At 31.3% G+C, this 12,724-nt stretch overlaps 1 protein-coding gene across 1 annotated transcript in view; it reads right to left on the reverse strand.

Moving 5' to 3' along the window:
* Window positions 1-277: 277 nt before the first annotated feature.
* GRIK2 (glutamate ionotropic receptor kainate type subunit 2) overlaps window positions 278-12,724 on the reverse strand; it is a 742,654-nt gene continuing 730,207 nt past the window's right edge. Inside the window, exon 17 of the mRNA XM_069599226.1 lies at window positions 278-1,982. Coding sequence (XP_069455327.1) covers window positions 1,818-1,982 — 165 coding nt within the window. The 3' untranslated portion in view covers window positions 278-1,817. The remainder of the gene's footprint in view (window positions 1,983-12,724) is intronic.

A 12,724-nucleotide genomic window follows, 5' to 3' on the forward strand; every position in this document is an offset into this window, starting at 1 on the left:
CATAATCAATGTCCACTCACAGAAGAGCTAAGATCATGACTGTATCCTCTAAAACTGTTCTTTTTCACATCTGAACTGTCCTAAGCCTGAAGATTACATTTTCTATTCTGGCCCAGCTTTTAGCCTGATCTTTTTTCTTCTTTTCTCCAGGCAGTTTTGAAGTGGTCATCCTTGATGACCTGGAAGGATTCAGGAAGTGTACTTCCCTTCATGCAAACAACAAATAGTGTACACTCATTTACCCATATTAGAGAAAAATGAAAGTCAAAGCTGAAAGTAAAATGGACATAATTTTAATGATTTTTTAAATTTTGTGCATTGGATTCAAACAGCAAACTGTGTGCACTCAACTGTTATCACAATGTTGTCAAGAGGTCTGTGTCTTTTACCATTTTACACACAATTGTTCATTACAGTATGTTATCAGCCTCGTGGAAACCAGGGGTGTGGCATGGTAAGCAGTGGTGGTAGTGCACCTAGCTTTTATATTATCTAACTTGAAAATATTTCTCTTCTATGACTCCTTTTTTTCTTGATAAAAATAGTTTTCACCAAACGTTGGTGGTGCACACGCACTACCATTCATGCTCGACATCACACCCCTGACAGGAACGCATGTTCTTATTTTGTTGATAAAAAGTATTACAAAAATTTCCATACAAAAACTATTTTCATAGAAATCTTGCATTTCCACAAATAAACCTGAACATTTTTTGAAAAAAACTGCTCAAGAATTTTGTTCATTTAACATTGTGACTGTATTGATAAATGCAGTCCACATCAGAGTTCACCACACATACTTCTGTTTAGATGACCAGTCCCCTTTCTCCTTTCACTGAGATCTGCCCAGGCTCCATCAAGTTCATTTATAGCAGGAAGGAGGTTTTGGATTAACATGTCTGAATGTTAGAATGAAAGTTTCAGTCTTCCATAGAACTATCAATACTCAGCCCTCTTTTACAGCTTAAGAAAAAGATTGCAAAACATCATCCATTTTAATTCAGAATCTCTGAACCAACTGTTGCTTTTTTATTCTTGGTGTGAGGCTGGGGAAAGGGTAGCTGGAATAGGTAGGGATTTGGTAGAGATACATGTTAAATCTCCTGCCACAGTGAATATAAGAAAAAACATTATTGCCTTGGTAATTTGACACTTCTATTTCAATCAGTGACACAGACTGTCAAAAAAACAAAAAGAAAAGAAAGAAAAACACTGATGAAGATCTGCTTTATATTCCACTTGCCATGAAATTCAGATTTGTTTTGCTTTACATTTCTTCACATCCTATAAGCACATATTGTCTATTCAGATGACCATTATACTGAGTAGCTGGGGGCTAGTGACATCATCACCCTCTTATCTGGGTGTTCAGAAGACTTAACTGTCTCTTGTAACACTACAGTTTTTTGCTGATTCCAAGTATTTTTATTCTTAATGATTTTTTTTTCCTCTGGTTACCCTTGGGGCATTGATATTCCATCTCCTGGCAACAGTTGAACCTCAAAAGGAACCTGTAATTTCTTCCCGGACTGCATTTGAAACCAGCCACAAAATGGTTATGTAACATTCACTCAGAAGAAGGGAGGAACCCATGATAAACAGTGTAACCCCGTGTAACTCGGTTGATCCATGATGTTTATAAATCAAGTCTGATCATTGCAACTGCTTAGATCACAGAGTCTCTAGTTCATAGACACAGCGGCATGAGGTAACTCATTTTATTTTGCACAGGTTGCATATTTCCACAGGAAACATTCTCGCTAAATTGTTTGGAAAAAAAGACGACAGTTTGTGCTTGGGTGTTTGGCCTCCCAGCTTTATGCCATGGTTTCTTTACCTGGCAACCGTCTGTCGTTAAATGTGTGCATGTTGATAACTTCTTCTGTTTTCACAATAACTGGGGCCTGTGGCTTGTGTTTTAACCGACGCTGGCACTTCAGGGACATCCTCAGTTCCTCTACCATGGCGCTACAGAAGGACCTCTACGGAATAACACAGAAAAGGAAATATTACAAACACATAGACTGCAATGGTCCTGAAACAATATTAAATTCAGTCTCAACAGACTTGTCAACATAGCAGCCTTGACGTTTTGAAAAACTCCATTATAATGGTTATATCAAATTATTCCACTTTTAATACTCAAAACATGGTAATTAAAATATTTTATCAAAGTGGGCAAGTTTAAAGAAAATCTCCACCTGATAGTGAACTGCCAGCTAGGAATGCATACATTACACATAATTTGAATGACATTTTAAGATATATAATTGATTAACATAAGATATAATCTACCTTAAATTTTAAATATATGCACAAATAAATCAGCTACCAGAAATCCATCCATGCTATTAAAAAAAATTAGACAAAATGTACTGGCTTTTAGATCATAATGTAAGATATGAAAATTTTCTTTAAACATGGATTCTTGATTTTATCTTTCAAAACAGAACAAAAATAGCACTCACACATTTAGACATAAAATATGGAAAATTATTTTTGGTATTCATTATATCTTTTTTGTGATCATGCCTATAAAACTATCGGTGAAGATTACAAACACATATGACCTAATCATGAAATGACATTGTATCACATTTAAAAATCCATGCACAAATATTAACTAAACTTTTGGTATCATCAACTTGATTACTGAGGACTGATAAATAATTTATTCCATGAAGAAGAAATGACCCTATATATATATTTTTTTTTAATTCCTATTTCATTGGCAATAGATTTGCCAGAAATTCTATATACCTGGAACTTATTACACACTCCTCAAATACCTATTACAGAGTGAAAACATAAGACGGAAACTTGTTAGTCTCCCTTTCCATCTAACTGAGATACATGTGTTAGTTACATATAAATCAGATTCATGAACTAGTTGCATATTGTTGTTGACATTCAGATGGTCTAAGACATAGGCTCTTTTCTTGCAAGAACAAAAAATTTGGACAACAACTAAAAATGTGGACAAGAATGAAAAATTTACACAATTCCAAAAAGTGATATGAAAACATAATGAAATAAACCTAATCAAATATGCATGTGAAGTCTTTTTTGTTTTGCATTTTGTGTTGCTTCTTTGTTGTTTATCATCTTAGGCTAATTCCAAAATCCAAAAGCAAGCTTCGGGAGTTGGTGATGTTCAGGGAAGCCTGTTGTGCTGCAGTCCGTGGGGTTGCAAAGAGTCGGACACAACTGAGCGACTGAACTGAACTGAACTGAATTCCAAAATAATGTAGGATAACAATGGTTAATACCATATACATGCCTTATATTTTTAAAAATACTTTTCATATATCACCTTTTGTGACACAGACTAATACTGAATTAAGTTGGGCATCTATACGACAGAGGATAACTCACTTTCTGCAGCTCACAACTGCACCTCCAGCAAGATATTCTGATACCCAATTTTATGTATTTTGGTCCTGCCCTGATAGCTTCTTGTCCATTCCTGGCTATATTCTCATTTTTCTTCTTTAGGTTGCTGAAGAGTTTCCTTAGTGATCGTCCCAAACCTATGCCTTGTCTATTCCTGAAATTCTCACAATTATCAACAATAATCTATTGTTTTAAATATCCGTTATTAATAGTATTTTCTTGTCCAATAAACAGGTGAAATCCAAATCTCTTTTTTCCATCATGACCTCTCCGAGTTAATTTTACCTTATCTCTCCCCCAACCTATTCCTCTTCCTCTCCTTTTTTTTTTTTGTTTTTTCTCTTTACATACATGCTTCTCTTTGGACCTCCAAAGTTTTTCTCCTTTGTGTCTTCTTGCTCTGGTACTCAGCAGAGTTCTTTCATTTTTCACATCAGTTCAGTTTTATCCCTTACCTCCAGACATGTCTCAAATTTTAACTTATTCAGGAACCACTTTCCAGTTGACCAGGCTCATTATTTCTACTCAATTTACTATTTTTCCCTCACTATCATGTTTCTCTGTCTGACCTCTTGGGCTTCCATGTTTTCCTCTCATTGAATTGTAAAGAGTAGAGATCAAGTGCTCACAGCACTGTTGTACACATGTTGACTGAATTAACAATAGCCATACATGACCTTAACATTTTAATTCTTTTTAAGTAATGTTTGTAATTCAATTGCTTAAAATTTTTTTCAGAATCTTAGTAAAATACGTTATGTACAAGTGAGCTAATTAATCAGATAAAATTTTGTTATTTGTTTAATAACATTAAATTAATAAAAATATTAATTTATTAGTATTTGTCATGGGAGATGATTAAATGCTATACATGAATTCCAAACTAACTGCAAGTTATCTCTATGTATTATTTATTATGTGCTAAATTATACGGTTTTGAAATTCACAGATTCTATTTCTATTAAAGGATCTATATGACACCTGATAGCCAGTATATGGACACAGTGTTTCTTGTTACTTAATACCTACTATTAGATGTATTTATTAAGAACATGATGAAAATGATGATGAAGATGGTGATGATGACAACACTGTAGAAATGGAAAAATCTGACTCCAAAAGAGGGAGGAATACATAGTCTTGAGGTAATTTAGTCTTGGTTCTCTGTTGAAACATTTAACAGAAGAATTGATTAGATAATATAACAATGTCAGAACTTGATGCCATCGACACTTTAAAAATGTTATAGGATGTGAATAATGTTAATTGTTTGAAATAAGCCTTCATTTAAAATAACTAAATTTCCCAAATATTAAAAAATTTATAATGTTCTCTTTGGCAAACTCAGTTTTTAGATATCATGATTATATTGATTTCAAAAGTAATAAAATAGAGATATTGTTTTGTCCATAGTAAGAGAGTGGTCTAAACAACTGATTTTCTCAGGAAAAAATCTTACAAATGTACATAACTATTCAACCATGAACCGATTCAGTTTTATTTCTAGTTAGTTAGGAAGTCAATTGTATTAATAGCCTATACTTAACTTCAGACTACAAATAAATGCATTTAAACTCTTTTAAAGCAATTTTATGTAACATAAAACTTGTAATACTGATTAATATAAATTATAAGCATATATCCAGCCCCAATCAAGCATAAATAATTTAAAATTATCTCAAGTAAATGATATTTACAAATTTATAAACTCTGAAAATTGTAAACATGTAATCCCACCATTATCATTTTAGGCTTTCTCTATTATCTTGAGCCATTAGAAAGTAAAAAATTTAATCAAGCAAGCTTTAAGCAGTCAATCAGTAGTTTTGATTATAATATCATGTTACTACTTTTGTTATTTTTTTTCTCTAAATAAGCTGACTTTGACAGTTCTTTTTGATTTATCAATATGTTTTACCTAAAAAAAATAGTATTATCTTAGGTTCTAATACAGTCACCATGAAACTGTAGGTTCTTTTCTTACTTATATAATATTTCCAATCCTTCACAAAACTATGAAAATCTTTAGATTTGAGCAAAAATTTGAGACAACATTGAAAAATTTTAAAAATTTAATGATACCATAAAGTATGGTTCACTTGTATCACTAAAGAAAACACATTTTTAAAAATTTTTTTAAAGCTTTAAAATGTAAATTCTGTATCTTGATCTCTGTAAGACCTAAAGTTGAAACTGTACAGACGATTGTGAAATATAGCTGTTTCTCTGTGTTGTACGTTGCCAAAAAACTACCATGTCTGATTTTTAAACTTCTAACTTGTCATTTGATAGAGACAAATGTGTTTCCTAATTCATATCATGATCAGAATTTCTTACATGTCCTTTTATTGAACTATGGAATAAGATTTTGTAAAACCTAAATGCACTTGACAGGAATTTTCTGAGTTATAATGCAGAAGAAGGAAGCTGAGGAGGAGGAGGGGGGAGGAGAAGAAAGAATAAAAGAGAAAGGAAGAGAGGAAAAGGGGGCAGGGGACAAAGAAAGAGGGAAGAAATTAAGGGAGGGAGGAAGTGAGAGAGATTGAGGGAGGAAGAAAGAGAAAACTACCATGCTTTTCAAACCACTTCTTAGGGACAGAAACACACAAATTGTGTCAAAGTAAGTTTCTTAGGGTGAAAACAACAACAAAAATGTTTCTGTACAATATGACAGACTACAAAAAGAAAAAAAGGTGCAAGGATACTAACCATTATTAAAAACCTCTTTTAGTAAGTTTCAAAAGTTTACTAAACAGTGTCTGGATGGTAGGGTGGCACTAACCAAATAGAAGATTCCTGAAAATGAAAATTTAAATCTTTGAGCTGTTAGCATGTATAATTGCATTTAAATTAGTTAAACTCATTATAAAATTCACTATATTTAATGAGGCAACCTGTATTACACATCTCTAATTCTTGAAACAATGAAGGTTTGGAAACCTTAAAAATAATGAATTTGTCTAAATGTACATTGCCTTTTAAGTATAAGACAACACATAAATAGTCCACAGATAAATGTTCTCAAGAATATCATTTGTGGTGTTATAGAATAATTTAATCTTAATAGCGTAACTTTCTAATTTATAGATATGTTTATATGATACAAGATGTGATAGCATTTTGAGAAGCACATAAATTTTTTTAGTATTAGAAATCTAGTTGCAAACATGCTCCACATTGAACAGTGATATATTTAAACTTCATTTTTAAGTTAAATCCTTTATGTTTAGCAATGTCTTAAAAAAAAGCAACTGATGAAAAATAAGTTTAATTTTTTAAACTTTGAAGCTCATCACTTTCATGTTGAATATATAATAATTAACCAATTGAAGGAGAAATAATCATAAATATTGTATGCTATTATTAGGTCTCTATTTAGTATTTATTATGTAAAGAGGAAACTATGCTATACATCTTACTGTCTTATTTTTTAAGCGTATTAAATTAACTAAATATTCTTCCAATATTCAGAACAATTTCCAACCATATTTGTGTACAGTTTCTATTTGAAGCTTATTAAAACATCTTTGACTTCCCTGGTGGCTCAGAGGTTAAAGCATCTGCCTGCAATGAGGACGACCGGGGTTCAATCCCTGGGTTGGGAAGATCCCCTGGAGAAGGAAATGGCAACCCACTCCAGTATTCCTGCCTGGAGAATCCCATGGACGGAGGAGCCTGGTGGGCTACAGTCCACGGGGTTGCAAAGAGTCGGACACGACTGAGCGACTTCACTCACTCACTCAAAACATCTTTAAACTGCTTCTAAGAGACTTTGTAGTGCAACGTCCTAATATATACAGCATCTCTCAACGAAAATGTTTTGTTTTGCTTGTCATTTAAATTATTTGTTCACTGATTATGGATACCTCATTCATTCTCAGACATTTTCTAATTAATTTCGGATGCTGTAGGCCATTTGATCAAGAATTCCAGATTACATGTAGTAGAGACAAATCCAAACAGTCACTGTGATTAATCCCTGTGGAAAATTGCTCCACTTTAGGTAATACCTAAATTAACTGAATAATAACTAAAGGGAAATAAAAAGTATATTGCATGCAATATGCAACATTTTATATAAATGTTGGTGTCCTAAATAATGAAGATAAATGTCATTTAACAAGGCCCATTTATTTTGATTTTACTCTTTAATTGGAAGTCTTTTAAAAATATCAAATAGCTAGTGCTATCTATCAGAGTAGATTTACCTAAAGCTGTATGAATGTAACAGTGAAGCAATGAGATGAAAAATGACTAGCTAAGATACTCATGTCCAATATATATATATATAAACTTTATATATATATAAACTTTGATCTTGATGCTTAGTCTTAGAGCAGTACTCTTTTTAAAAAGTCCATATATACATATATATTATTTAAATATACTGTGCACTAGTCAGACAGGTATGTACACATTGATATTCTAACTAAAAGAGGAATACTGTTCTCTTGACTTCCATTCTGTGTGTTATTATATTAGCCTGCCTCACTAACAGTGATTTGAATTTCAGCTAAGTTCTTTTACCTGGACTCTATTATTAACAAATGGTAATTTTTGAATACTAAATAATAAATCAGACAGAAAAAATTATGGCACTAAATTATTTTTTCTCAATAAATAAAATGACAAAGCTTTCTATGTTTTAGCTTGGATTATTTTACAATGATAAACAGAACCAAAGATTAAAATATTCTCAGAAACCTTGACTATTACTGAATAACTTTATATTACATTTTGCAAATAAATGAGGCAGAGAAAAATGGGGCATCATTATACATTTTTACACTTCCCTTAGTTAAGTTAGAAAAATCAATAAATTAGGTCTGACAAGCTTCAACACCATTTTAGTCGATACAGCTGTGAAGTGAATTTTAAGAAAAAGCAATGTTAATCATATTCTTGCCAGTAGTTATAATAATAACATTTTTTCAACAAAGTATGTAACATCCAAATAACTAATGCTTAATTCCAGGAAAGCTCTCTTTCCTTTAAAGTACAGCAGTTAAAATGTATCAGTTTTATAAATAAAAATAATAATTATATTATAATGAAAGCTTCTTAGTATATGACAGACATGCAAAAAGCTCTATATATGTTAACTATATTAACTTCTAAAACATTTTCATTTATGGTGTATTTGTAACCCATTCATTTATTTAAAAGATATATAGAAAGATTAATATAACACAAAGTTGAACACACTTGAAGAATGATTCCAAGTCTTTTCTTTTTTTTTTTTTAAATTTCAAAACTCATGCTTAATGTCCAGGAAAGTGAAATAACTATACAGGGCTCATGATCAAAGCCCACAGTCTATTTATCTAACTCAAACTCCTACTCCATACATTTTGTTAATACAACATCAGGGATAAAACCTGCCAAGAAAAATAGCTAAATGTTCTACTTTTATGTCCTGCATAGTGGTGTAAACAGAATAGGCATATTTCTACTTGAGAAACATACTCGACCCTTGATATACTTATCCTCTTCTGCTCAATATGGATAATAATCTTTGCATAGCTCTGAGTAACTTTGTACTTACATGACATATAATACTTTAAAAATTCTAAAGTCATTTATGAAAACCAGCTATAATCTTGTTTTAAAACTTTATGGGCATTAAAAGAGTATGAGCCATCATAAACAAATGACTCAAAACTTCTTTTGCTGATTTGCAACTATTTAGTGAGCAAAAGGAAGACTGGCAATTGAAGTGTTATTTTATATTTATATATAAAAAGGTTTTTTGTTTTGAGCCATCCAGTTAGTCCCTATAGAGGTTATTAGTCGAAACTGAGAGATGCTCTGCTTTCAGAGAAAGGCAGTAATATAAAAACAAGACAAAATACACTTTTGTCCAAAGTTTATTTGCCACTTTTAACTTTTGAGTAGCAACATGCTTTATAGCTAGACTTTATATTAAAAATGTACTTAGAATGTTAACAGTTAAAACTCCATATATTAAATACAAACTCCCTATATGAAAAGTATAAATATTCCATGGTTTGTAAGTATTATTTGGAAAAATGTAAATATTGCAATAAATTTTTACTGATGATTTATGACAATGTTTGCTTTCATATATCTTCTCCAATAAATGTCTTCTTTTATGAAGCATTACTTCTGTTAGAACTAATTCTTCAGCATTCTGGAAGCAATTTGTGCATAAGGATTTATGAACATCTTGTTTTAATTCTCCTGATTCCATGAAATACAGATTCAGCCAGCTTTGAAAAGTGTTTTTCCTCTGAATAATTTTTCATACAGAATCTCTAGTCTTGCAAGTTTAAACTAAACCACTATGATTTTCTTCTTATTCCTCATATTTCTTTGTTTCATTCATTTGTCCTTCTATGAGTTACAACTGCCTTCTACATTTCTCATTCAACTATACACTGAAGAACATTCTATGAGCCCACAACACCTTTTTTGAATTTTCAATGACTGAAAATCACATTATATAAAGATTATTGTTGATAAGATTTACCAGTGTTCTATAATACAAACAACTATGTACACTAAAATGTACTATGTCCTGAAAAACAACTGTACAAAATAGCTCTTAAAATGTACTTTAATCACCATGCAGGAAAGCACAAAATATGTATCCAAGACACAGAATGTAGCTTAGAAATTAAATATCCAGCAATAATTTATATATTTTTATTTCTAAGATGTATTTACCATATTTTCTTTAATCTTAAATAACAGAAAGGGAATATTTTATTATATTTTCATATCAAGAAATGCAAAGATTTGTAATCAACCTGATGTTCAATAAGGAACAGTTTGTACAGGCAAATCTATTTCAGTTACATGGAAATAAATCTATTTATATATGTATCACACAGAAACAAAAGGTGCAACTATGTAAGTTATATTACCATTCTCATTGGATATCAAAAGAAGGCAGAATTATATATAGCTTTCAAAAGTGAACATATTCAAAAATTTAAGAAATGATTAATAATTCCAAACATAAATTAATACATAATAAGTATCATTATATAGTATTATACAAATTATTACATCAATTTATAACTCATACTTACAAAAATCAATGTATTATCATAAAAATATATTACCAGAGAAATTAAAATTCTAAATATTAAGCAAGTTTTTTAAGTTATAAGTAAGATTTAAAAGGTAAACACAGACTATTTCAAACAAATCTATGTTACCTGAAATGCATTGATAATTGCCTAAGACGTGCAACAATTTCTTGAATTGCTTACTGAATGAACCTCAAGTACTAACGTTTTTAAAAGCAAGGAAAATACAAGGCAAAAAGAAAATTAGAAAATGCACATGTTGATTAGTTGTTTTTCAAACATGTACAAATTGGAAAAACATTTTAAGTGATTTTTGTAATGGTCAGGTTATATGGTGAAAACCATCAAAAAAAGAAAAACACCTATTTAGTTTACAAGTTTGAATAAATGTGAAATGCAATATGTCCTTGAGGCATTAATATTTGCATCAAAATTAAAATCATTAGGTATTTTAAAAATTATAATACACCATCTTGTGGTTATTGGAAAGGAATGCAACTTACAATTTTTCTATTTTTATAAGGTCTACATATTTCAGCATTATCTTCTCTTTTTAGTTTAACCTGCCCTCATTTAAAAATAACACATTCTTATAGTACACTTAATTCTCAAACAGCTCAGAAATATAAAAACTTTATAGTAATTAAGACCAGTGTGATCCTTTAATATCTTACAAAATATATACTATAAAAGACATTATTTTCACCTTTAATAATAATCACTCATTTTATTATCATTATCAGAGGTAAGACTTGAAAGGTAATATATTAGTTATTCATAACTTTTATAAATAAACTTCATTTTCAACTAGATTTCATGTATATCATATCCACCAGCTTATTTAGATAAAGATAGAAATTTTCATTTGTTCTTTTTAAAAATCCTAGAATATTATGAATTAAAGAAAGAAGAAATAAAACAGAGAAAGATAAAGAGGTAAGAGATAAAGTATTTGGGAGCCGGAATTATGAATAATATATACTTGCTTACTCCAAAGTTCAAATAAAATTCATTGCACACTTGGTTCTCAATAAATAATTATTGAGTAAATGAATAATTTTAAAAATATTTACTTTGGTTTTAAAATCTAAAAATCTCAATTAAAGACACAAATCACAAGTGCAAATAAACTAAATTTCTGTGCACTCACATACATATTTTACAATAAAATCTAGGAATATTTCACAGCTAATTTTAATAAATTAACTAAGGTGTTAAACCATATAACCCAACAAAGTAAAATATTTTTCTCAGGAAAAATGAAGAGGAATGGAGCTCAGAACATAATTTATCACAATAAATACATTGGATCACATCTAATAAACCTATTATTTATTTACTTTATAAACTTTATTTCTTTTCAATTATGTGAAAACATAGTTCTTTTTTATTCTTTATGATCAACTTTTCTAAGTTTCTGGAATCAGTTTCATTATTTAACAGGTAAAGAGAGAGAAAAGGAAGGAAGGAGAAAAACAGAGAACTATAAAAAGGAAGAAAGAGTCTTACGCCAACAGAAACTGTCTGAGATATGGAGATACAAATCAAACTCACTAGTCCCTTTTCCTAGAGGAATTAAGAGGTAAGAATCTAATAAGGAAAGGGGGACCTCCCCTATCCCCCGCAGAAATCAGCAAATATGAATAAAATAGTGAGCTAAGTTTCCCTGATGGCTCAGATGGTAAAGAATCTGCCTGCCAAGAGGAAGACCTAGCTTTGATCCCTGGGTGAGGAAAATCCCTTTGAGAAGGTAAAGGCAACCCACTCCAGTATTCTTGCCTAGAGAATTCCATGGACAGAGGAGCCTGGCAGGCTACAGTCCATGGGGTCACAAAGAGCTGCACAGGACTGAGAGACTACACTTTCACTTTTACTTTCAAGGGAGAACTCTTGTCAAAGGCTTCACAGAGGAAAGAATGGACCTTGTTTGAAATGGATAAAATTCATTCCCAACTTTCTCAAAGGGGCAGCGAATGTTCTTGGAATGAGAATAGTTTCTGAAGTTAGCTAAGCTTTTTCAAAAAATGAGATGTACAGATAGAGTCATATGGTTTTCTTTTAAATCAGATCGATTCAGTCACTCAGTCGTGTCCAACTCTTTGTGACCCCATGGACTGTGGCATGCCAGGCTTACCTGTCCATCACCAACCCCTGGAGTTGGCTCAAACTCATGTCCATCGAATTGGTGATGCCTTCCAACCATTGCATACTCTGTTGTCCCCTTCTTCTTCTGCCTTCAATCTTTTCCAGCATCAGGGTCTTTTCCAATGAGTCAG

Source organism: Ovis canadensis, chromosome 8, assembly GCF_042477335.2.
Source record: "Ovis canadensis isolate MfBH-ARS-UI-01 breed Bighorn chromosome 8, ARS-UI_OviCan_v2, whole genome shotgun sequence".
NCBI lineage: Eukaryota > Metazoa > Chordata > Mammalia > Artiodactyla > Bovidae > Ovis > Ovis canadensis.